Raw genomic sequence first — 24100 nt, forward strand, 5'->3', positions numbered from 1 at the left:
TGGTTTAGGGTGATCGATGAATGGAATAGACTTAGTAACCATGTAGTAAGCGCTGAAACTATCAGTTGTTTTAAGAAAAGATTAGACAACTTTATGGATGGGGATGACAGGCAGTGATGGATACAGAGCTGCCTAGTGTAGGCCTTATGGTCTCTTGCAGTCTCCTTCATTCTTATGTTAACACATCCGTCTTTCTTCTCACAAACATACTGCGTATCTCTTCCCTTTTACTCTCATCTGTACTACATCCACGCACATTAAAAGACTCAAACCTTAGGGTACTGGTTGGAAAACTCCTACACCCTCTTATGCCTTTATTTATTCATTTTTTATTTTTTTAGGAATGTCCCCTGTGGGGCTACAGGTAGCAGGATTCCTAGTCCTAACCCCCGTCCCAGTTTGTCATCTTTTACGACTCAAGTGGGAAGACTTGGTGGCAGCATTCTATCCCCCACCACAGGGTAGGTGAAAAAAGGAAATGAATATTCAGAGAAATGATACAGGACTGTAACAAAGGGTTGGGGGGCAGCATAACAGAGGGACAGTCATAGTACAATAAAAGTGTCATAATTTCTCTATGAACAGAGTCTTCTATCAGACAAAATTATGTGTGGCTCTGGTCCATAGGGGCACCCCATGTAGACCCTAAAGTATCAACTGCATGCTACTTTGCCACAATATACAGTCAATACCCTATACTTTGACTTATATTTGTATATTGTTCAAACTTGAGCTACATCACCTTCTAACCTATTCCAAATATTTATACATTTGTATGGAAAAATTTATTTCTTCATATACCTTAGACATTTAGGATTTCTATTTTCTTTAATTATCTCATTCATACATTGGAAAGTCATCTTTAAATTCTGAAACAATTCATACATCTTTTGTAAAAGAATTGCTCCCAAGGAATGGTTCAAAGATGGTCTTTTTGAGCTACTGCCCTTTTCTAATATTTCCCCATTTTTATACTGAAATTAATTTACCATTTCTGGCTCAATGAAAATATAGTGTCTAGATCTTTTTTGGACAGCCAACTGTCCACATTTTTTGTTCTTCTCATGAACCCTAAATTGTCTGCAAACTTGTTAGCTTAACTTGTGCATTCCAACACATCATTTTGTCTGTGTTAGAAGAAATCTCTATTCACAGAAAAATTATGCTACTTTATTATACTGCGATTGTCCCTCCATTATGTTGTTTCTCCACTCTTAATGCTGTCCTGTACCACTTCTCTGAATATGTGTTTCCATTTTCACTGAACCCTGTGGTAGGAGAGAAAGAATACTGCCATTTGAGTTGCAAAAGGCAATGAAAATGGGATGGAGGATAGGACTAGGTATCTTACTCTCTGTAGCCCTTCATTTTGGGTCTTTTAATGTGTGTTGTTGTGGAACAGATGAGAGAAAAAGGAAGTGACTGGCAGTATGTTTGTGAGAAGATGAAAAATATCTGTATTATGCTGCAGAAATCATTGTTCACAAAGCTTATGTACACGGGTACATCAATGATGCGTCAACATGAAAACTTCTTCAGAGATATTCAGGTTAAAACTGATATCCCATAATTATGCCATCTATTTGTACATCTTGGCTGCTGTCAGAGATATGTAGAAAGTTGAGACTACTTTCAAAAGATGATGAAAAACTCTCAATATCACTGAATATCATGTTTCACTACCATACTGGAGTTGGTACACAGCTCATGAATTAATACCAAGAGATGGCACTGTATGCCGTGTTAGAATGCAAATTAGCAGATATTTGTTTTACACATGGTTCTTGAGGAAATAAATAATATCACAAAAGAGAAGATGCAAAGTTGTACCTGGGCTTGGTGGTTATCCTTTAACTCTTGTGAAAAGTCAAGGCATAAGAGGGTCTAGAACAAGGTCATGAACCAAAATCCTAGTAACTGGGTCATAAAATGTGTGCAGTTGTGGTACAAATGTTAGCAAAAGGGAAGAAATTGGTGGTATGTATATGAAAAGGCAGATGGATGTTTTGGTACTGAGTGAAACTAAGTACAGGAGAGTGAAGGAAAGGGAGTTGGGAGTGAAGAATGGGCAAGGTTTGGAAGGAGTGGTACTGTTGGCAGGTGTTGAAATAGGAAAAAGAATGATGGGATTTGAAGAATAAAAATGAGAGGGAGACTTTAAGAATTAATTTAATAGAATGACTTTAAGAATTAATTTAATAGAGTGTAAAGAGAATTTTGTGAGGAATGTAAATGTAGTGGTGCTGGGGGATCTCCATGCTAGAGTGGAAGATGAACTAATTGATGAAGTAATAGGGAGGTTTGGGTAATCAGGTAAAAACAAGTAGATGTTGCAGATATATTTAAAAAAGGAGGTGATGATAGAGAAGAGTGTTTAAGAAGAGAGATGTGCATCAGTGTATATGGAAAGGTTGGTGGGAAAGACCATGGCTGACAGGTTTTTATAGAACTGTACCCAAAAAGAGGATAAGTTTTGGACAATAATGTTTTCAGGAGAGATGTCAGATTGTCAGGTCATTTTATGGTGGATAGGAAACTGAGAGTGGAGGAAAAATGGAGGAAAAGTGCTGAGAGTAAACAAATCAAATGAAGAGAATAAAGGGAAAGAATACCAGAAGAAGCAGAAAGAAATGTAGAAGGTGGTAAGGGATAAAGAATAAACAGTAGAAAAATTATGATTCAAGGAGGAAGTAATTAAGTGCACCAAGATGGTATGAGAAATGAGGAGGATAGGAGGGAGCACAAGGAGAAGTAGCAAATGGTAACATGAAGAGGTGAAGGTAACTTATGAGAATTGGTTGCAAAATAGAACTTGTGAAGCATACGAGAGGTATGGGAAGAGAAGCATAATGTAATGTGTGGGAGGCAAAGAGGAGAGCAGATTTAAAGTGTGGGATGGGTTTGTCAATACTTGGAATTGGGGGAAAGCTGTTAAAGGCAGTCAAGAGTTTTTACAAGAGTAGTAGAGCCTGTGTTAAGATTGGAAATGGAGAGAGCAAGTGATTTCAGGTAAAGGTGGGGCTGCAACTAGGATGTGTCATGTCAACATGGCTGTTCAAAGGGGTGGTACAGGAGGTGAATGAGAGGGTGATGGGCAGGGGACTTTAGAGGGTTAAAGAAAATGGAGAAAAATAGGAGGTGAGCCAGTTGTTGTTTGCTGATGACACTGCTTGTGGCAGGGTCAGAGGGGGGGGTTACAGCAGTTAGTGATGGAGTTTGGGAAGGTCGATTGGAGAAAGTTGAAGGCAAATGTGGGTAAAAGTGAGATGATAACATGTACAAGGAAAGAGAAGGACACCAAGATGGAAATAAGTCTTAACCTCTTCACTCCGGGCCAAAATCTCGCGGGCAGCCTTATCTGCCAGACGTATGATGTGTCGTAATAATACTCACATCATAAAATATAGTCACCGCTTATATTGATCGTTCTCTCTTTCACCCGTGAATTTTGATAACCATAGAAAATGTGATGAAGACAGTTTAGAGAGTATGTCATTATGCAGGGGCAACTACAATAAATATAATCAAGATGCCGATATGGCAGCCTCGAATATCCACTTCCTCCTCATGCTGCCTACGTATGCGGCACCGTATGGAAGGGGTTAAAGGAGAGAGGCTTGAGGAAGTGGATAGCTTAAGGTATTTGGGGTTGCATATGGTAGGAAACAGAGTGGAGGTGGTGGTTAAACTGTAGACTGAGAGAAGTGAGTAAATGCCTTGGGGGACTAGAAAGTGGAGAAATAATTATTTGCAAATGGATGCAAAGGGGTGATTGTGGCAATGGCACTGTATGGGCCTGAGACTTGGAATGTAAGAAAGGCAGAGAGGAAAACTTTAAATGTGTTTGAGATGAAATATCTGAGAAGTATGGTAAGGATTACTAAACTGGATAGTGAGAAATGAAGAGAAGAGCTACGGTTGAAATGGAGATAACAGATAGGGTGAATGAAAGAATTTTGGGATGGCTTGGACACATGAAAAGAATGAGAAAAGAAAGATTAGTAAAAGAGGCATGCAAAGCAGAGGTGGATGGAGTGAACTTAAGGGGATGACTAAGGATAAAATGGATGGATGGAATGAAAGGGGTGTTGATCAAGAGAAGAAGACAGGAGACAGGGGCAAGTGGAGAATGGCTATGTATAGGTGATACTATGATGCAAGGAAGGGAGGGGGTGGGGTGTGTGGGGAGGTAGGGAATGATTATGTATGAAAGATATTTTGATGCAGTCCCAAGGGATTTCTCCCAGTCTTCTCTATTTTCAGCATGAGGGGACAGAGGGGGGGGGGGTGTGCCAATTAGATGACGTGGCCTTGTGGATGTACTCTGTCTTGCTACATTCCTTCTGATCCAGCACAGTGGGTGAAATACAGGGATGACCCTTCATCCATGAGGGTGGTGGATGGGAGTGGAATGGTGAAAGTTAAATGGATAAGGAAAAGGTCCTTAATATACAGATAATTACTGGTTTGACAGAATTTTTATAATAAAAATATATGGCAGGAAGTGAAGAGAGTGATGGGGTGAGTCTGGTAGAGAGGAAATGGTAAAAGGTGCACAGAGGCAGATGTTGCATGAAGAAAAGTCAGTAAAGGGAAGATGGGTGAAGTTCTTCTGGAGTTTGTTGAATGTGAGGTTTGGAAGGTTTTGATTGTGGCAGTGGAATATGCAAAGAAAATGAAGGTGATGGTGTTGATCCATAATCATTCACTTTCTAGTTGACTACTTTGGCTCAATATTTTACACACAATGTCAAAAGGCCCTTTCCCCCTTATAAGGGGGGTGGTCAGTCAAGGCATGCACCCATTCCTTAGCCATCCAACACCCACTTGTTGTCCCCCTCATCTTAGCTCATTGTGGATGAAGGGCCATCCCTGTTCCCTGCCCACTGTTTGGATCACAGGCACTGCAGTAAGACATAGCCCCACAGCAGGTCCCAATGACCAAAAGTAGTTTAACCCCACCACTTAATTACATGGCAACCCTCCCCTCTCAGCCATTCATGAATTTACAAAACAGACAAAAAGAAAACCCTTTGGGCCTCATCACTTTATCATCCATTCAGAAAGTCTCCACTCAGTCACTCGCACCTTTCTTTTGCCTCCTCCCTTCCCTACACTCAAAGTATCTTTCATCCCCCATCCATCCAAACTATTCTTCTTCATCCCCTAAAGTTCACTCCATTCACCTCTGCCTTCCACACTCTTTTTGCTAGCCTTTCTTCACTTGGCATTTCCATATGCTCAAGCTATCCCAGTATTCTTTGATCAACCCTACCTGCCAGCTCTCCACCCCAAATCTGCCTCAACTAATTTTTCACTCTATCCATCTGTACCCTTATAGGGTAAGTAGACAGCCAAGGCATGAACCTACTCCCTTCCACCACCCATTGTTTCCCTCTCACCTTAGTTCTTGAAAGGATGAAGGGCCTTTCTACCTCTCTTAAATTCCAAGTCTCTGCTCCATACAGTGTCTTGGGCACAATCACCCATCCATACAGCCTTTTCTTTGTATTAATCCCCAAATTACTATTTCTCATGAGACTTTTCATTCTGCCAAGACATTTACTTGTTTCCCCTACTCTATAATTGACCTCCACCTCCACACCTGAAATCCCTGCTACATGTGAACCTGAATACTTACAACTCCCCAATTTCTCTAACCATTCTCCCTCCCCAAGTACATCTCATCACTCATGGAGCAGACAAGAACTTAAGGCTGCATCATTTCTTCATCCATTTGCAATAATTCTCCATTCAATCCTGTCTTTTGCACTCTCTCTTCCTTATTAACAGACCTTCTATAACTGCAATAATAGACTTTTGATGTTAGATGATGACTCTAATTTCAGTAGCTTCACAATTCATTGATAGTCATTACTTTTTATACATCAATGTCAAAACATATCCATCAGAAATGACAAAAAGTAATGAAGCAAGTTGTAAATACTTTGTACTCCTGTAATCCTTTAAAAACAACACTAATGCATTCTATCAGTCATGGTGCTCTGAGAATTAAAGACAAAATTGAAATGAACATGTCCTACCATATTGAGAAGTTCAGGTCCCATCACAGGTAAGAGATTGATTCCAGCCTCATTAGCCACAGCCTTTGCCAGCAGAGTTTTGCCACAACCTGGAGGTCCCCACATTAGGATACCATTAGGTCTTCTTGCTCCATATTCTTCATGTAATTTGGCAAATCTTATTGGTTCCTGCACAAGCATAGAATGTTATTATATGTTAATACTGTTTGTACAGATATCCTTCCTGTAAAATAAACAAGTTTGTGTGAAGCAGGCGCATTGCTTCATCTGGATCATCTCCATTATATGGGGAAAGGGCCTACAATATGTAAGATATACAGACGCTCCTCTACTTACGTTCATTCGTTTTACGTTTTTTCGATTTTACGTTTGAACTGACGGTAAAAAAAAATTGTAAAAAATTTTTTTTTGAGTGAATTTTTTAGTTTACCGCGCTCTCCGTAGTTCAAACGATACTTGCGCACGACGCTGCATCCATTGTTTACATTGCGCAGACGACAAACTGAACATGCCTTGCCTCCTCCTCCACCATCTCAATTTATGTTGCTTGAATTTAATCTATTTGAAATTAATGTTATTATTTTACAATGTTATGTGTTTAATTAATGATTTAGGGGTGTTTTATAAGATACGGTAATAGAATTTACCGATGTATAGTACAGTAACAACTTACGTTCATTTTCAACTTACGTTCGGCCGTTCGGAACGTAAGTTGAGGAGCGTCTGTATTAATTTACCTATATGGTGGAATGATATTGGAGAGATGTTGGAAAAAAAATTATGAAAGAGAACTAATGATAGCAAACACACTGCTAAAGAAGATAAAGATATGTGTGCCAGCATGGTTGGTGGGAGGGTACTTAAAGACAGCTTTGATAGATTATGCAGTGATGCCCAAAGGGATGATTGGAAGAATTCTGAAAGTGAATGTGTTCAGAGGAGAGAGCAATAGAATATTTGATCAATATCTGAAGGGAAATTGAGAGTGGAGGTTAAGGGACTGTCAGGTTGCTTTATAAGGGAGCATGTCCTAAAACTTTTTAAATCTCTTTAATGAACTTAGGTATAATTACCATTTAAATTTGTCTATAATTCCCCAGGGTATTGTGTTCCCCACATGTATATATAAAGTGTAGTGAAGATATAGTGAAGCTGTAATTAATCATATGGAAATCCTTCCATATAAGCTTGGTATATAATGAAAGCTTAGATTCTGGGGAATATAAGTTATACTGTACATTTGACCAAACTCATACCTCTGATTTTTTGTGAATTTTCTTTTCTGAACATTTCAAAGGTGCTGCAAAATTCAGGTTTCATAGATAAATTTTTTTTTAATAAAATAAAATCTTTTATTTTTAGAATAGGAAATAAAGAGCACAATGTTATCTTTCAAATGAAACAAAAATGACAAAAATCCTTCAAGAACAACCGAAGATATTACAACAAAAAGAACAAAAACATTAAATGTACATGAGAAGGCATTTAAATTTTGCGCGACATTTTTAAAAGGCCCCAGCTCCATAGTCCCCGCTTTTGGTCACTTTACCACTTTTACTTTTCACTTTTTTCTCCCCCTCTTGTTTCTTGTCTCTTCTTTCGAGGGCAGACTTATGAATATGGGTGTAGGGTTCCCCAAGAAGAGGAACAACAAATGCTTCTTTATAGCCAAATACCTCTATAAACACAATTCCGTAGCAAAAAACGAAATAGCTATAGAAAAAATTGACGCTATTTCAATAAACAGAATGTTTACGCAATGGGGTTGCCAGAGGTTGCCAATATTTTATCTATTTTATTCTGTATAAAAAAAATAGAAACGAAATACAGCTCTATGACTTTGTAGGAGTGTTGCCAACATCATAGAGATTCTTTTTAAATGTTTTCCTAAAATTCGTTCATGTACCAGATTTTTTCGAATAATTGCCCTTAAATAGAAAAAGAAGAAAAGAAAAGGAGGCAAGTGGTGAAAACAAGCAAGATGAAAAGGGGGAAAGAGAAAGAATACCAGTCAAAACTGAAAGAGGCATGGAATATAGTGAAATATAAATGAGAAATGGAAGTGAAAGAAATACCAAGTTGTAGTTGTTGTCCCCTAAACTGTCTGGTCAAGGGGTCCTGCCTCCCTGAGGAATGCTTTGGCTGGAATGGGTTTTTCCCATAAATCACCTATAGAGTGTATACTGTGTTGGTGTGCATGATTGTGTACAATGCAGTCTTTCATAATGTGTTGTATAGTATGGGGTGAAATGTTAAATCCTGTACAGTTGTCTGCAATGCTGTCATCCAGCCTCTTCTGGTAGCTTAGAAGGGCTAGATGGTGGCCACATCACAGTCTGGCCAGGTGGACTCTGTCCTTTCGGGAGAGGATTCTGAGGGATTGATATTAGGGGGTCTGGCATGTAGCGATGTATTGTCTTTTAGTTTGTTGATGGAGCAGTAAGTGATATCATTATGGATATGCTTCTGGAGGCTGGTGTCTGGTGGTTGTTGTAAGAGGCTGGTAGATTCAGGTAGACAAGTAGGTAGATAGAGGGGTAGGTGGCGAGAAATTCATTTTACGACTTGGATGTTTTGAAACAATGGCCACTAAGGAGTTGCAGAGTTGCATGTTCTCGCTTACCATCCAATGTTTGTAAATACAAGCTAGGGATTTGATTGAGGTGCTGATGTAGCGAAATGTTAACGCTAAGCCACTTCGCTTCATGACAAGAGTGCTTGTGTAAGCAGTATTGCTTGATACAGTATAACAGCCTTTCTGATTGGAGAGAAGGGTGTAGGAGGAGAGAAATTACTGGTACACGGAGGTAAAGACACACCCTTAAAGGGTGGCACTTATTTGTAATGTTCAAAGTTACTGGATGAATTAAATAGTGACGTTGAAGCAGACTTGGCTTGGTGGGTGTAAGAGGATCCCAGGTGGGAATCCTCTGGTGTACCTAAGACCATACGTTGTACCAGAATTCATGAAGAAAATGAAGAAAAGTTTAAGTTCAATTTAATTCACCTTCGTTACTGAGTAATGGAACTTGACTAAAAGCATATGTTACGAAAGAGGCATGGGGCCTACTGATGAACAACCTACAATACTAAAATTATAAAAAGAAAGTGAAGAAAGTTATAAGTGAATGAAGAATCACTATATCACAGAAGGGAACTGAGTGTTGGTAGCAACAGAAATAACAGTGGTGGCACGAGGGATGAACCTCCTCCGAAGTGATTAAACAAGACGAGTTAAAAGTGAACAGGTACACCAATTGACTTTGAAAACAGTGCACGCAAACAAAACCACGCAGTGTACAACTACAACCAAGTGTATGTTAATTTCAAGGGCGAGGGACAAGGAGTATTCATACTACGAGTGGAACAAGGCAAACTTCAAGGCGATCAACTACAAAGCAGCAGTGAATAATAATTGATGAGGAATGACAAGGTTGACGTAAGGAAGACTACATGGAGGCAGTCAAGTCAAATCAACTTACTGAAGGTATGAATAACACTAATGACACAGTACTTAGGCATGAGGTTCATACCTCAAATATAAACATTCCCAAATTCACCGGTGATGAAAACACATTAGGAGTTAGTAAGTTTCTTAACATGATAGATACCTTAATTGAAAGCAAAAATATAACAGATGAAAAAAGAAAAATATAAATTTTATAAGAGAATGTAGATCCTGAGAAAGGTAGAGTTAAGTTTATCATCAATTTCCAGCAAATGGAAGATATCAACATATATGAAGAGTATAAAAAACTCTTCATTAAACATTTTATGTCAAAGTGTGATCAGGATCCTATCAGGTCTTTGGTTAGAATGATCAAAGAAGTTAGAACAAGTGAATCAGACACAAAATACTTAGCAAGATTAGATAGATGGTCAAAAGACATAAATTCTATCTTGAAAGATTCAGATTGGATAACAGATCTAGTGACAAAATGAAAGTTTCTCAGATAATAAAATTAATCACATTTGGCTTAACAAAAAACTGATGACTTAACGTCAGAAAAGCTGTATAAAGATCTCAAGTCAACTATGAATTTAGGGTAGATTATCTTCTTCAAGGGCACAGTGAGACCATAATCCTAAATCCCTATGTGATGACAGTGGGACAACAGAAACTAGGAACTCTAGAAGTGAGTATAAGAAAAGAGAATTTGGACATAGAGTTAGAAGCACATCAAAGGATACAAGAATTGTATGTTACAATTGTGACATTTGGGGGCATAAAGCACACGACTGTTATTATGGAACTATTTGTAGAAATTGTGAATATGAGGGTCATAATGAATATATTTGTGGAAACCCTACTTTCTGTATCATCTAAAGATAGGGCATAAAACACATGAATGTAGAAATTTTTGCATGCACCAGGAAACAAGAGAGAAAACCCCAGACACAGAATAAACCAATATTACAAAAATTCCCATATATATACAAATAGACAATATTGTGTTAAGGATAAGAGTGACAGAAGGATGAAAACTCCAACATCAAAGATAGTTATAAAATGACAATTACAATTGGAAGGACTTCTGTAGGACCTCTCATTGCTGGTAGAGTGTTCAATAAACCTATTCAAATATTTATTGATACAGGATCTGTAGTTAATGTTATAACTAGTAGAGTTTTAAACCAGTTGAAACCAGGAGTGAAAATCTTGGAACCAATCCATTACTCACTGCAAGGAGTAACTGGAAATCAGTTAAAAACATTAGGTAAGGTTGAACTAGAAGTCATCTTATATACAAATGAACATTTGCACATTCCAGTGATAGTTGTAGAAGAATTTGTTTTTCCAGGAGATTTATTGATAGGATTTGCAACTATGAGAAAAGAGAACATGGTCATATGTCCTGCTGATTTAGGGATCTTAGTGAAATCACAGGTAATCCCATTTTAAAATCAACCAGACTTAAGACCAGTGACAGGAATCAAAGAATCCCAAGAGACAGATAGGAAAGGTAACATTTTTATCTTAGATAACAAGGCCGAGCAGTCCAGACCAACAGAAAGTAAAGCCACATATAATGAACCCAACTCAGATGTTCAAGAAATGCCAGAAGTTACTAATTCATCAACTACAAATGAAGCCTTGCAAATTGTGGATGGTGGTGTGATAAAGTCGACATTATTACACTACAAAGCAATTAACAGGGTAGTGGTGCAGTTGATAGGAGTCACTGTAGACTCTGAAATTTTAAACATCCCAGAATAAATTAGATTAAAGGGTTTGAAATTGGACTCAGGGATTTATAAGTCAAATAAGAACATGGTAGAAATATCAATGATTAATACTTTGAATAAAGATATAGTCTTAAGGAAAGGTACACAAATAGGATGTTTTCAGGTGTGTACAAAACCCATTAAGATTTTAAATGAGAGTACTGAGGAGGTGGAATTACCAATTTCATCAATCTGTTCAGTTCAGGAAGAAACAGAGTTGAGAAAGAAATACAAGAATCAACTAGAACCTACTAGTTGCCCTGAGTTGGATGAAAGTATAGTTGCTTTGCTTTTGAAGCACAATAAAGCAATTTGTTTGCCGGAGGACGCCTTAGGCAAAACAATTGTTTTAAAACATCAGATTAAATTAAAATCAAGGACTCATCCTATCTATATTTCTGCCTACAGAGTTCCTCACTCTAAACTAGCAATTGTAGATAAACTGATTACTGAAATGCTATCGTAGGATATTATTGAACATAGTAAAAGTGAGTGGAAATTCCCTTTGATTCTAGTGCCAAAATCAGATAGTACCCAGTTATTGATTATAGGGAATTGAATAAGCACACCATACGTGACAGGTTACCATTACCAGTAATAGGGGACATTCTTAGAAGTTTGGGAACTGAGAATAGATATTTTAGCACTATAGATATCAAATCTACTTTTTGGCAAATAGAGTTGCATGAAGACTCACGAGAGTTCACAGCATTTTCTACTCCAACGGGACATTATGAGTTCAAACGAATGCCATTTGGGTTATGTAATAGTCCATTAACTTACATGAGATTAATGAATACAGTTCTAGATGGGTTGTTAGGAAACACTGCTAGTGTATTTCTAGATGATGATTTTTTAATAGTTTCCCAGACAGCAGCTGAGCACTTTAAGAAATTAGATTTGATATTCTCAAGACTAGTTGAAGCAGGATTGAAAGTGAAACTTGAAAAATGTAAGTTCTTGCAGGACAGTGTTATTTATTTGGGACATAAGATAGACAGGCATGGACTTAGTACAGTGAATTCAAAGGTTGAAGCAGTAAAGAATTTTCCAGTTCCAAATAATGTAGCAAAAGTTAGAAGTTTCTTGGGATTGACAGGATATTATAGAAATTTATTCAACGATATGCTGACATTGATAATCCATTAAGTTCTTTGTTGAGGAAGAATTCAAAGTTCATGTGGGGACCTGCACAACAGCAAGCTTTTGACAAGTTGAAAGATAAACTCACGAGTTCTCCAGTTTTAATATTTCCAGACTATGATAAAGAATTCATTCTTTGTACTGATGCATCTGACATAGGGTTAGGAGGTATACTTATGCAAGAGAGAAATGGAACTTTGAAACCAACAGCTTACACATCAAGACTTTCAAGACTTTGTAATAGTGCAGAGAGAAACTACTCTATAACAGAAAGAGAAACTTTAGCAGTGATATATTCATTAGAAAGTTTTAGAGATATGATACTGGGATATCCAATCAGAATGTGGACTGATCATACAGCTATTCAGAACTTGTTTGAGCATAATAATCTTGGGGGTAGACTAGCTAGATGGTTTGCAGTACTTCAGTGCTATGAAGTTAAATTTGAATATATTCTGGGTAGAAAGCATATTGCAGCAGATGCACTTTCTAGATACATTTGCCAATGAACGACAGGGTTGATTAATTTTGTTTGTAGTATAGATGAGTTAGTAGCCTTAGATGAGGAAATGCTAATAAGAGAACAGAGGGATGATAAGACATGTGACTCATTAGCCAAGTATTTGATGAACCCAAGAGGAAATTCTCCAAAACTACTATTGGACTTTTGTAGAGAAAAAACAGTTGTAAGTGGGAAAGATATTTCTAGAGGCCCAATAAATCAGTTGGTAATACCACTAACTCTTGTAAAAGAGATATTGAAGTTACTTCATGATAGTGATTGTAGTTCACATCCAGGGAGAGATAAAACTACTTTTGACCAGGTATGAAGATATATATGATCATATAGAAAATTGTTTGAAATGTGTTATGGTGAAAGGAAATATACCAAAACCTGCTTGTATGTTATCATATCCATTCCACAGAAACCTTGGGAAAGAGTACACATAGATACATTAGAGTTACCTATGTCTGAGAAGGGATATAAATATGTATTTGTTGCCAATGATTATTTTTCAAGATTTTGTATTTTACAACCCATTCCAAATACGAAAGCTGAAACTATTGCTTCAGTAATCTATGATCAGATAATCTGTAATTTCATTACACCTAATATCTTATTTTCAGATAATGGAACTGAATTTATTAACAAAATCTTGGAAAATTTATGTAGTTTATTCAAGGGGGCTGTCGCGATGAATTTCCGAGGAAAAAAAAAAAAAAAAAAAAAATAATAATAAAATCCTTGTCATCTAGTGGCCTTTGGCAAGCCAGTCCTGAAATATTTCAGCGGAATACCAAAAAATAAAGGAGTTACGGCTATTTTTCTGACCCCCCCCCATTTCCCAGTACACCTTCGCTGCACATATGTTCGACTAAGTTATTTCATCGCAATAAAAATGGCACAAATGCGATGTATTTTGTTATTCACTAATATAGACTAGCTGGAAACTTGTCCTACATGTGGGGATAGCACTTCACACTCCTGAGTAAACTGAGAGAATTATTGAGAGTAGGCGGAGAAAGCGAATTGTCGCTCCTTGGAGAACTTTTATTTACTTTTATTTGAAGCTATAATCATTTCTTGCGACACTGCTTCTGACCCAGGGCGGTGGGCAGGGTGCAGGGATGACCCGTCATCCAGGAGGTGCTCAGATGAGAGGGAGGGTGGGAGGGGTGTGGAGTGTATTTAGGGATGAAATGGGTGGGAGTGTTTTTATGCCTTTCCCTTTTTGGCTACCTCCCTTGGAAGGGGGAAAAAGCCTTGGTATATGTATGTATAATCATTTCAAGAATGCCTAAACATTCGAAGAAGAAACGTGTGTTTCATGAAAGAGCTAAGAAACTGAATCAAATTATTGAGAAAGAGTGTACTCATAGCAGTGCTGCTGCGTGCGCCTGGGCTTGGCTACGCTGACCACGCATTATCGCACTCCTCTACCCCTCCATATAATCTTTTCTCAAATGACGTCACCACAAAAATTGAGCATGCATGACGTACCATCACGTCCCTCTTCAAATGAAACGCTCCGAGTGCTTTTCGTCACAAGAGTGACTGTCATTGATCATAACTTTGGAAGGACACATAATCTTCCTTCTCACTTGGAGTCAATCCCATCATTACAAAAGCACTTGAGGAACAAGACAAAGACACAGAACGGAAAGGGACACCAAAGACCAGAAAAAGGAAGAGAAAACTATTGTTCAGCTTCGATTTCCAGCTGGGAGCTTTCTAGTAAGCGAACCTGGCAACAATGAGGGAGGTGGTGCCTCCTGAAACCCTTGCCTTCTGAGCTGCTAATACCTCGTAAAAGGGGGGACCAGGTACCAGCTACACTTTATAATAACATGTGAATGACATAGAATGCATGAAGATTGTTGCAGAGAAAAAAAATCTAAATGAAATATATAAAAAATGCAGGGAAATGTATTTTGAACTTCAAAGCTCAATATCTCAAAACTACCCTTTTCTCTACATTTTTTCTATCTCCTCCGTAACTACTTGGCCGATTTTAATGGGGTTTGGATCATTTGAAAGCTGAATAAATTCGCAAACTTTTTATCACGGGGATTTTAATTTTTTGTGACAGAAGTCAATATATTGTATATAAAAAAAAAATCTTTCTCCTAAACTAAGAGGAAATTCTAAAAAAACTGTACGATAATTTTTTTGGTATAGCTATAGAGCATAGTCAATGGATAAATGAGGAGATAGAAAGTTTGTAATTGGTCAAAAAACGGTTTTTTATTAATAACTTCATTGTTTTTCAATCAAATGATATGAAAATTGGTGGTGAACATCTCCGTATATATATATATAACATTAAAAATTCGCGAAATTCCGATCATAATTGACGAAGTTCGTTTTCGAGCGCGACGGCTCCCTCAAGATCAAGAAAGTAAATATTTTAGTGAATTATCCACAAAGTAATGGAGTTGTAGAGGTTAAATAAGAAAATATTTACATGTCTTAGAAGTATGATAAGTCCTCATAGTATAACTTGGGATACTTGGATTCCTTGTGTTAAATGTACTCTGAACAACCAAATTAACATAGCAACAGGTGAAACACCTCATTTTATTATTTTTGGGGAAGACACACTTCCATATAAAATCTTGATTGCAGAGCAGAAACCTGTGTATAATATAGATGATTATATCTCAAATAGGATAAATACTTTTCAAAATATTCGCCAAAGAGTTAGAGAACATTTGCAGTATTCACACGAGATGAAAAAGCAACAACACAAAATAGCACATAAACTAGAATTAAAAATAGGAAATTTAGTCATGGTTAAACTACATTCACCCTATAATAAACTTTCACCAAGGTACTCAGGTCCATATAGGGTAATTGATTCTGCAGGTGGAAATAAATACAAGATCTTACTGTTAGAAACTAGGGAAGAATTGATAGGCCATTTAGATTATATGAAGAAGGTTAAGTTACAATTCTAAGATGAAGATAACTGCTGTGATACCCTATGTATAAATTTTAATGAACCATTAAAACCAGAAGAGTATAGGGAATACTTTAATAATATCTTAATTGAATTGAATATTGATATTGATGTATTTTACAGATAAAATTATTTTGACCGAATGTATGTACTTTTGATGGGAGACCTAAACTACTGGAACTTGGTGTCAAGCAGAGATTCTACTTTGATCAAACATGAAGACCTTGGACCTGCTGTGGTCAGACTTGGAATTTTGCCAATACTTAAGGACAATTCACATAAGTACTGAACCCTTATTTTGTGAAGGGTTCAGTACCTAGATTAAAAAAAAAATAAGTGTGTTTTTAACAAAAATTGAAATTCAAGAAGAGACACTTTACAATACTCTTTATAACTTTAATTGTATATTGCTCAACATTTTGAAGAGGGTAGTAGAAATAATTGGTCAGGACAACCAAGGGTAGCTACCGAGCCCTGTAAAAAGAATATAAGATAATTAGAAAGAATACAAAGAGCAATGACAAAGTTGATCCCAACACTTTCAAACCTGACATATGAACAAAGACTGGCCGAAATGGAATTGCCAACCCTGGAACAAAGAAGAGAATGAGGGGACCTACTAACCATCTACAGAATTATGAAAGGAAAATAATGCCTTGATGGAGAGGAGTTATTAAAGTAGGATAAAGGAAAAACAAGAAGACATGCAATGAAACTCAAAAAGGATAACTACAGAAGAGACCTGAAAAAGAACAGCTTCCCACACAGAGTGGAACAAATTGGATGAAGAAATAGTGTGTGCAAACACAATACAAGAATTTATGAACAAACTTGATCTTGTGAGATACAAAAATGGGTCACCACGAGCATAGCTCCCCTTCCCATATAATACAACTAGGTAAATACAATCTCCTCATAGCATTCATTCCCAAATGTCAATTTCTCATTACACTTTTTAATCCACCAAGGCATTTACTCGCTTCTTTCAATCTACATTTTACCTCCACCTCCACTCCTTCCTTTCCTGTCATATTTGCACCCGAGTATCTAAAACTATCCATTTCCTCCAGTCACTCTCCCTTAATATTCACTTCCAGTCTGTTGCCACTTTCTTTCCTTGTACATCTCATCACCTTAATTTTACCCTCATTTATCTTCAGCTTCCTTTTTTTGCACACCTCAAATTTTGTCACTAACTTCCTCAATCCCTCCTCTCATCCAGCCACAAGCGCAGTGTCATCTGCAAACAACAGCTGGCTTATCTCCCACTTTTCTCCAGTTTCTTTAACCATTTCCAATCCCTGACCCACTATCCTTGCATTTACCTCTCGCACCACCCTATCCATGTATAAATTGAACAGCCAGGGTGACATAACACATCCCTGATGAAGTCCCACCTTTACCTCAAACCATTCACTCTCTCCATTTCTAATCCTAACACATGCTCTACTACTCTAATAAAAACTCTTAAGAACATAAGAATAAAGGAGACTGCAAGAGACCATGAGGCCTACATTAGGCAGCTCCATATCCATCACCACCTGTCATCCCCATCCATAAAGTTGTCTAATCGTTTCTTAAAACAATTGATAGTTTCAGTGCTCACTACATGGTTACTAAGTCTATTCCATTCATTGACCACCCTATTGGTAAACATATTCTTGCCTATTTCCTTCTTAAATCTAAATTTGTCCAGTTTAAATCCTTTACTGCGAGTCCTGCCCTGTTGTTTTAATATGATGACCTTGTTTGCATCATCCTGCACTCTGTGTCTTTCCAGAGAGTGTAAGTTAAGATACCTAAGCCTCTCTTCGTAAGGCAAATTTCCGAGTCCATGTATCATTTTGGTCATTCGTCTTTGTACTGATTCTAGTGAATCGATGTCCATTCTATAGGGCAGAGACCAAAACTGTACCGCATAGTCAAGGATGGGTCTAACTATCACTAAAGTTTGATAATTACCTCTGTACTTCTATTTGTTATCATCCTAGCAATGAAACCTAATGCTCTGTTAGCTTTATTCCAAGCGCTAATGCACTGTTTCTTGGTTTTAAGGTCCGGACTCACTAGAACTCCCAAGTTTTTCTCGCACTCAGTTTTCTTTAATAGTGCATTATCTAAGCTGTATCTATTTTTGGGGTTGTGTAGCCCTACATTTAACACACTACACTTGGGGATATTGATGTTCATTTGCCATTTCAGCTCCTAAAAGCTTTTCTCCCACAGTGTCTTCCTGTCTACCCTGTCACAAGCCTTTTCCAAATCCATAAAGGCCCCAAAAACATCTTTATATTTTCCTTTTGAATATTTGTCTCTGAGCACCACTCTCATTTTTCTTCCTTGTAGGAAGTCCTCCATCCAATTCAATAGTTTTCATTGTATGCCTCCTATTGTTTCCAGTTTATATAGTAATTTTCTGTGTGGTACCTTATCAAATGCCTTTGTAAGTCCAGGAATGCACAGTCTGCCCAGCCATCCCTTTCTTGCAATATATCTATCAGTCCTGAATAGAAACGAATTGAATTAGTGGTACATGATTCCTTGTCTGAATCCGAATTGCCTCAGGTTCAGTATATTATTCTCCTCCAGATATTTTGTCCATCTATCTTTGATGATTCTCTCACAAATTTTGATTATTGTACTCATAAGGGACACCGGTCTATAAGTTGTTGGGTCTTCCTTATTTCCCCCTTTATGTATCGGCACTATATTGGCATTTTTCCAGTCCTTTGGTAGTTTTCCTTCTTTGAGTGAGCATTCAATTATTTGTATATTTTTCCTGTTAGTTTGTCAATACATTCCTTCAGTATCCAGTTTGCAACTCCGTCTGATCCATGTGATTTGTTAACATCAAGTTTAGTATTTGATTCCTTATTTCATTCTGAGTAATGTTTAATTTCTTCAATGGAGGAAATCTTACTTTGATTCTTTGATCACAGCTTTGTAGATTTTTTTCCTCTTTGGTGAATAGAGATTTGAAAAGTTTGTTCATAATATCTTCTGTGTATTCTCTATTACCATGACATAATTTAAGTATTTCCAGTTTGCCATTTACATATCTATAAAATAATTTGGGTTGATCTTTACATTTATCTATCATGTCCTTTTCATAATTTCTCTTTTCTTCTCTACATATTTTTACATATTCATTTCTTAGTTTGGTGTATTTGCTGCTTGTTATTGTGGCAATGTAGGATGCAGTTGATACTTTAGGGTCTATATAGGGTGCCCCTATGGACCAGAGCCACACATAATTTTGTATATGATAGAGGAAAACTCTTCATAGAGAAATTATGACACTTTTATACTACGACTGTCCCTCCGTTATGCTGTCCCCCAACCCCTTGCTGCTGTCCTGTACCATTTCTTTGAGTATTCATTTTCTGCTGTGGGGGAATTCCCTGTGGTGGGGGAAAAGAATACTGCCACCAAGTATTTCCACTTGGATCGTAAGAGGCGAGAAGAAAGGGACGGGGAGTGGGACTAGGCATCCTTCTCCTTGTAGCCCCACAGGGGACATTCCTAAACGAAAAAGTAAAGGCATAAGAGGGTCTGGGAGTTTTTCAACCAGCACCCTAAGGTTTGGGTCTTTTAATGTGCATGGATGTGGTACATATGAGAGTAAAAGGGAAGAGATAGGTAGTATGTTTGTGAGAAGAAAGATGGATGTGTGGGCTTTGAGTGAAACTAAGTTGAAAGGGAAGGGTGAGTATAGGTTTGGGAGTATAAGTGGGAGGTTATCAGGAGTGAAAAGAGGGCAAGGGAGGGAAGGAGTGGCTATTCTAGTAAGTGAAGAGATAGGTAAACGTGTAGTGGAGTGGAAGGTTTCCTCAAGGATAATGTGGATGAAGGTGAAACTGGGAAAGGAGATGTGGGTCTTTGTAAGTGCATATGGGTCTGGCAGTGAGAAGAGTGTAGAAGAAAGGGAGGCTTTTTGGATAGATTTAAATGAGTGCATAGGATTTAGGGAGAAATGTCAATGTAATAGTACTGGGAGACCCTAATGCTAGGGTAGGAAATGGTGCAATTGATGGAGTGGTTGGGAAATGTGGAGTTCCAGGAAAGAATCGTAGTGGAGAGTTGATGGTGGAAATGTGTCTAGAAAGAGTTGATGATAGCAAATACAGTGTTTCGGAAGAAAGTCAAGCATAAGTACACATGGGAGAGGGTGGTGGAGGGAAGGGTGGTAGATAGAGCATTGATGGATTATGTAGTGGTAAATAGGACTATGATAGGAAGAGTTAAGGATGTACATGTGCTAAGGGGAGAGGGTGGGGGAATATCAGATCATTTTTTGGTGGAAGGTAAGTTGAGAGTGGAGGATAGATGGAGAAAGAGGAAAGGGACAAAAGGTAGGGAGGTGCTTAGAGTGAATTCTTTAAATGAAAAGGAGTACAAGAAGAAGCTGAAGGAGGAGTGGGAGGGAGTGAAGGATAGAATAGAGCTAGGTGTGGAGGAGGAGGAATGGGGATGGTTCAAGGAGGGAGTCACAAAGTGTGCAAGGATGGTGTGTGGAACAAGAAGAACAGAAGGAAATAGAAGGAAGGGTAGTGAATGGTGGGATGAGGAAACAAAGAAGGTTGTAGAAGAGAAGAAGCGAGTTTTCACAGATTGGTTACAAAAGAGGACGAGGGAGTCATATGAGAGGTACAAAGACAAGAAAAGAGAAGTAAAGTAAAAGGTAAAGGAGGCAAAGAGGAGAGCAGATGTAAAGTGGGGTAAGAGTATGACAGAAAATTTTGAAAGTAATAAAAAGATGTTTTGGAAAGAAATTAAGACAGGAAGAGGAGGTGAATCAAGTAGAGAAGAAAAGGTAAAGGTGCAGATGGAGAGATGATAATGGAAGAGAAGGCAGTAGGGGGAAGATGGGCAGAATATTTTAGGGAGTTGCTAAATGTGAAGGAGGATAGGGAGGGAAAGATAGCTGCAAGGGGAAATGCTAAGAAAATGATTGTGATGAGTGATGAAAATGGAGGAGAAATAAGGAAGGATGAAGTGAAGGCAGTTGTTATGATGATGAAAGGCACCTGGTCTGGATGGATGCCATACAGAATGTCTAAAAAAAGCAGGTACAGTGATGGTGGACTGGCTGGTGAGGTTATTTAATGTTTGCTGGAGAGAGGGTAGAGTGCCGGAGGACTGTAGGAGTGAATGTTTAGAACCACTTTACAAGGGAAAAGGGGACAAGTGTGAATGTAGTAGTTTCAGAGGGATTAGCTTGTTAAGTGTAGTTGGGAAGGCTTATGGGAGGATCTTGATTGAGAGGATTAGGAGAGGAACAGAGGGAGTAATTGGTGAGGAACAGTGTGGATTTAGGATGGGTAGAGGTTGTGTAGATCAGATCTTTGTGGTAAGACAGATATGTGAGAAAGCTATAGGAATGGGGAAGGATGTTTTTTGGGCTTTTATGGATCTGGAAAAGGCTTACGATAGGGTAGACAGAAAGGCATTGTGGGAGGTTATGCAGATATATGGGATAGGAGGAAAGCTTCTGGGAGCTGTCAAGAGTTTTTATGAGAGTAGTAGAGCTTGTGTTAGGATCAAAAATGGAGAGAGTGAGTGGTTTGAGGTAAAGGTGGGACTTCGTCAAGGATGCATTATGTCGCCCTGGCTGTTCAACTTATACATGGATGGGGTAGTGTGAGAGGTAAATGCAAGGGTAGTGGGTCAGGGATTGGAGATGGTTAAAGAAAATGGAGAAAAGTGGGAGGTGAGCCAGCTGTTGTTTGCGGATGACACTGTGCTTGTGGCAGGATTGGGGGAGGGATTGAGGAAGTTGGTGAAAGAGTTTGGGAGAGTATGTGATAGAAGAAAGCTAAAGATAAATGTGGGTAAAAGTAAGGTGATGGAAGTGAGCATTAAGTGAGAGCAACTGGAGGAAGTGGATAGTTTTAGATACTTGGGTGCAAATGTGGCAGGAAAAGGTGGAGTGAAAGTGGAGGTAGAATGTAGATAGAGAGAAGTGAGTAAATGCCTTGGTGGGTTGAAGAGTGTAATGAGGAATAGACATTTGGGAATGGATGCTAAGAGGAGACTGTATGAAGGAGTGATTGTGCCAACAGCACTGTATGGGGCAGAAACATGGAACATAAGAGAGGAAGAGAGGAGTTTGAATGTGTTTGAGATGAGGTGTCTGAGAAGTATGTTGGGGGTTACTAGGCTAGATAGAGTGAGAAATGAGGAGGTGAGGAGAAGAACAGGGGTGGAAAGGGAGTTGGGAGATAGGGTTGATGAAAGAATATTAGGATGGTTTGGACACATGGAAAGAATGAGTGAAGAAAGACTAGTAAATGAGGTATGGAAGGCAGATGTGGTGGGAGTGAACATGAGGGGACGTCCTAGGATGAGGTGGATGGATGGGGTGAAGGGGGCTTTGGGGAAGAGGGGAATGTCTGTTGAGGAAGGATGGGAGAGGACAGAAGACAGGAGTGAATGGAGAATGGTTGTATATGGATGATGTTGTGATGCATGAGGTGGAATGGGCGGGGGGATGGGGGGTGAGGTAGTATGTGTGAGCAAAATTTGACGCAGCTCGAAGGGATTTCTCCCCATCTTCTCCTTTTATGCATGGGGGGACGGAGAGGGGGGTCGCCGATTTAATGAAGCAGCCTTGTTGTGGATGTGCTGTGTCTTGCGACACTGCTTCTGACACAGGGCAGTGGACAAGGTGCAGGGATGACTCGTCATCCAGGAGATGCTAAGATAAGAGGGAGGGTGGAGGGGTGTGGAGTGTATTCAGGGATGGAATGGGTGGGAATGATTCTATGCCTTTTCCTTTTTGGCTACCTCCCTTGTAAGGGGGAAAAAGCCTTGGTATATGTATGTATATTTTCCATTTCTATTTTTTTTCTTTTCTTTTTCCACCTTTTCCAGGCTATCTCTTCTGTATTTTGCCTCACTGCACTTTGTATTATACCAGGATTTTATATATACCCTTTCCTGTTTTTGTCTAGGTACAGGTACTCCTCGTTTAACGACCTACTCGGTTAACGACAACTCGGAGTAACGACGGGCTTTATGACGTCGTTTAACGTAAATCTCCCGAAGTTATGACGTCGTGTACGATAATGAAGTTGGCTGAGGCAAATTTGTATGGTGTTATAAATGAACTTGTACGGTGGATATTACCTGTGAGGTAAAGTGTTCTTAAGCTTAGGTCTACATTACCATCCTGCAAGCTGCAAAAACTACCTGGGGTACAGTGTATACCGGTAGTGGTAAATTTTTAGTTTTGACCATGGGCGCAATATAACAATAGAATATTAATTATTAATTTTGTAAATTATAATGTATCAATGTAATATGAAATTTTGTGAGCGGAAATGAAAAAAAATAAAAAATGCTAAAACAGATTTCGTAAGTAATGAAGTCATGTCGGACGAATGGTACACCATGTTTGTTATGATAGATGCCGATGTCGAAGAAATGAAAGGATGATAAATCAATTCGTCTAACCTAAATTAAACTAACCTAACCTGTGTTTAATAAATCATTACCTGCAAATTAAATGTCATCCGACTCGTCCTCGTTGTTGTCGTCGTGAGAGACGTTGGCAGACGACAAGATGGCGTCCCGAGCCTATGCTACCGACTTCGTTCATTAGCATATTTTCTTGTAGCAAGGTATTTTTTACTTTCATTTCCGCCCACAAAATTGCATATTACGTTGATACATTTTAATTTACAAAATCAATAATTCATTTTCTATTGCTATATTGTCCCCATGGTCGAAACTAAAAAAATACCCCGGTATTCAATATGGAATGTCAGCATACACGGATTTGGTCATATACGGTAATTTTAGGAACCTAACCACTGTAAATAAACAGTAAATAAAGCTTTAATGTACTGCATAAAAAGAGGGAAAATACACAAAAATAAAGATACATGTATTGCTGGACATTGTACATACAGTACATGTACGTATATGTATACACTTTCGCTTAACGACCAATTCGGTTAACGACGGCGCGCTGGTCCCAATTGTCGTCGTTAAACGAGGAGTACCTGTACTTACTTATCCACAAGGTATGTTTATAAATTAGAGAATAGGAGACAGGACCCAACAAGCATTGCTTCTTTCTTATAGACTACAATTAGGTAAATGCATGCACAATATACCCACACCCAACACCTCAAATACAAATGTCTTCTTATTCACATGACATAACAATTACATGAATACACCATAACACAGACAAAGCCACAGAAGTACTTCAACCATACT

General features: G+C 38.3%; 1 protein-coding gene across 5 annotated transcripts in view; it reads right to left on the reverse strand.

The window, feature by feature from the left end:
* The window catches only part of LOC143022078 (nuclear valosin-containing protein-like), a 207139-nt gene that overhangs the window by 44395 nt on the left and 138644 nt on the right, over positions 1–24100 (reverse strand). For all 5 annotated transcript variants that reach the window (XM_076180030.1, XM_076180031.1, XM_076180035.1 and 2 more), the window contains one exon: positions 6045–6212. In XM_076180030.1, the coding sequence (XP_076036145.1) occupies positions 6045–6212 (168 nt within the window). The remainder of the gene's footprint in view (positions 1–6044; positions 6213–24100) is intronic.

The sequence above is a fragment of the Oratosquilla oratoria genome, chromosome 43, assembly GCF_046742065.1.
Source record: "Oratosquilla oratoria isolate Oo_2021 chromosome 43, ASM4674206v1, whole genome shotgun sequence".
NCBI lineage: Eukaryota > Metazoa > Arthropoda > Malacostraca > Stomatopoda > Squillidae > Oratosquilla > Oratosquilla oratoria.